A 3,313-nucleotide genomic window follows, 5' to 3' on the forward strand; every position below is an offset into this window, starting at 1 on the left:
ATAAACTTGGAATTTACGATTCCATGTAAGATCTATTCAGGGTCATGTGATCCTTTTTGAATCACATCGCATGGGCTGTAGCTTAAAATGTACTTCTAAATAATTTTCACTTAGATCCTATATCTATTTGTATTAAAAGAGATCATGTAATGAAGAGGATCCTCATTTGTACAAATGGTATTTTGAACTTGGGATTATCATGAAAAATTAAATGATACTTCTTCATCTTTTGATTTGTTCTATCGAATCGATCGCTCAAAATCTTTGGTCTCCACCTGGACCTAATGAAAAAAATGGGATCACTTCTTTTGAACAATGATTGTGATCTAGTTCATGGTCTATTATAAGTAAAAGGCGCTCTGATGGGATACTCACGGATAAAAAAAGACTTTAGTTAGTTTAATAATGATCGAGTGGCATTGCTTCTTCGGCTTGAACCAAGAAATCCGTTGGATATGATGCAAAACAGATGTTGTTCCATCTTTGATTAGAAAGTTCTCTTTTAAAAAAAATGAATCGGAGTTTATAGAAGGGGAAGGGGTCCTCGACCTGCAACAGATAGAGGAAGACTTATTTAGATATAGGTTGGGCTCCAAGAATATGGCACCCTTGAGGAATTTTATGTGAATTTAGAGGCCCAATGAATAGGGGTCGGATTATTTCGGGGCAAATGGATCCTTTATGACGAAGAGGATGAGTTTCAAGAAAATGATTGAAACAATATGCTCTTGCCTAAACACAATTGAAATACAAGATCAAAATATTATGTGTGGATGATATGAATTGCCTAAATAAGAAGGCGGTTAGCTTAATTGGACCTGCAACACATTTCGTAAAATTGATTGAATGTGCAAGACATTTTGATTCGATGTTACCAGCTACATAGAGTTTCTATGTTTTAAAAATGGTATATTATTATTATTTCAAGTTTTTGTTTCATGATTTTTCCTTCATTCCCAAACACTTTAATCATTTATAAGTCTTAATTTGCTTCTAATTTTTAGTTCACTTCTTTACCTTAAGTAAGAAACACTTATTTTAAATTCACCCAAACGGCTTTGTTACATAGGAATGAATAAATTTTTACATATTATTTGTAATTTAAATTTTATTATAATTATTGAATTTTAGTTAAAGATTTTACTAGATTAAAGATGCTCTCGTTATTAAACAGGAGCATAGCTACAAGAATTAAGATCAGTAAGGACAAATTATAATTCTTGTTGTTATACACATAACAAAAATCCCAACTGCCCTTGTACAGTTGTACCAACTCAACAAATACTAGTACCAAGTAGACTTTAAGCCCTCAGCGAGAATGACCTATCTGTGACTAAAAATCTCAGAAATCATAACCCCTTCTCTGTCTCATATCACATTATTACTGCAACTACTACCCTTCACATATTTATTATTCTCCTTCAAACCTTCTTGAAATACTCACAAATCTATACAAACCCTTTGATTTAACAAAACCCCTTTTGCCCATCATCAAGATTTGATGGAACCTTTAACCCCATCTCTTCAAAATCTCATCTTTTTCTTCACTCTTTATTTTGCAATTTACCTCACAGCCCACTTCATAGTTTTCAGGAAGTGGAGCTCCAAGCTCCGACCCGAAGCTGCTTCTTGTTTGATCTCATATGCCCATGGCACTCCTGCTGTTTTCTTGGCCATTGCAGCCATTATTTCTGATCCAAATCGTGGGTTTGCTTCAGTTAACACATACTTTCAAACCCTAGTTTTGGATTATAGTGTTGCTTACTTCTTGATGGACCTCACCCATTACCTAATTTTCTACCCAAGTGATGTTCTTTTTATAGCTCATCATTTGGCTACACTATTTGTGTTTATGACTTGTAGATTCTTGGTGTTTCATGGGGCTTATGCAATTTTGATGCTACTTATTATTGCCGAAGTTACTAGCTTTTGTCAAAATACTTGGACTTTGGCTTGTGCTAGGAAAGGCGATTCGAAATTCGCATATAAGGTGTTTGGTCTTCTGTCCCCTCCATTTTATGTGCTTTATAGTGTTGTTAGAGGTTTTGTTGGACCTTGGTTTCTGTATGAGATGGGTAAATTTTATGCCAGTGGGGCTGCGTCGAATGCGATTCCTACATGGGTTTGGGGTTCTTGGATTTTGGTTGTTTTGATGGCCATTGTTGTTAGTATCTTGTGGATTATGAATCTTTGGGTAGAGTTGTATAGAGAAAGAAATGGGAAATTAGAGAAGAAGGTTAGGTAGAATAATATGATTAGGGGCATTGGTTCCCGTTAGTTGTATACCCATTGTTTGGGAATTTATCAGAAATCAAAATATATATCAACTTCTTGTTTTATCAATGTTGCTGTTAGTACTTTACATTGTTAGCTTGTCTCTTTACTTTATTTTGGTGATTTGTTATGTATTGAAAAGAATCTGCTAGAGGTACTAATGTTGTGTGTGGTTGGGGTGAATGAATTTGGAAGGAATAAAATGAAAATTGAACTGTATTATGGACAACTGTTTGAAATTTCATTCTGTCCTCCATTCCATTTTTTAAACACTATATTAGTGATCATACCCCCAATTTGAGAAGGAATGCTCCATTCCCGCTTATACCCAATTTCTTCTCAAACCTCATTTTAACAATTTTGTAATCTTTCGGTTTCTTAAAATTTCCCTCCTATGTTTTTACTCATTCCCCATTTTTCCCAAATGAACACAACATAACAGTTTACTATGATCAGTTGTCCTAGATACTTTATGGTATGTGTTTATCTACATGTTGTTTTCGTTGAGTTTGGTGGTGGTTATATTGCATCTGAAGGTCCAAGTGTAGAAAAATTTTAGTGAGCCGAGCCAGGACCAAAAAGCTATGTGTTTTTGCCTAAGAAAGTTTGTGATTGCAACATTCCACATTCTGAAATGCATTTCAACCTAATATTAAAACCTCGAGAGGCACAAATGAACAATCTAGTTCACAGAGCTCTTCTGTTCCTATGTTCAAGTGCACTGTCAGATGTGGTCATAGTTTGCTTTTAGTTGAACAAGGTTCAGTTCTACGCTCAAGTTTGAATTGTTCAAGAACAATCTAGTTCACAGAGCTCTTCTGTTCCTATGTTCAAGTGCACTGTCAGATGTGGTCATAGTTTGCTTTTAGTTGAACAAGGTTCAGTTCTACGCTCAAGTTTGAATTGTTCAAGGTTATAAAGGACTGACATGTATGCTAACCTCGGCATACAAGTTCAAAACTTATACTATTAATTATAGAAAATATATTGTTTTTACATTTTTCAGTTGGCTCTAAAATTTAAACAAATTTGAATTAGA

General features: G+C 34.5%; 1 protein-coding gene across 1 annotated transcript; it reads left to right on the forward strand.

The window, feature by feature from the left end:
- Window positions 1–1,303: 1,303 nt before the first annotated feature.
- LOC108226455 (TLC domain-containing protein At5g14285) lies at window positions 1,304–2,343 on the forward strand. The gene has a single exon (XM_017401417.2). It carries the CDS (start codon window positions 1,502–1,504, stop codon window positions 2,243–2,245), a length of 744 nt encoding a protein of 247 aa, XP_017256906.1. The 5' UTR covers window positions 1,304–1,501; the 3' UTR covers window positions 2,246–2,343.
- Window positions 2,344–3,313: the final 970 nt, after the last annotated feature.

Source organism: Daucus carota, chromosome 6 (assembly GCF_001625215.2).
Source record: "Daucus carota subsp. sativus chromosome 6, DH1 v3.0, whole genome shotgun sequence".
Taxonomy (NCBI): domain Eukaryota; kingdom Viridiplantae; phylum Streptophyta; class Magnoliopsida; order Apiales; family Apiaceae; genus Daucus; species Daucus carota.

Bases quoted from the DNA above. Each gene is read 5' to 3' on its own strand.
- LOC108226455 (XM_017401417.2), top strand. From the start codon at position 1,502: ATGGAACCTTTAACCCCATCTCTTCAAAATCTCATCTTTTTCTTCACT.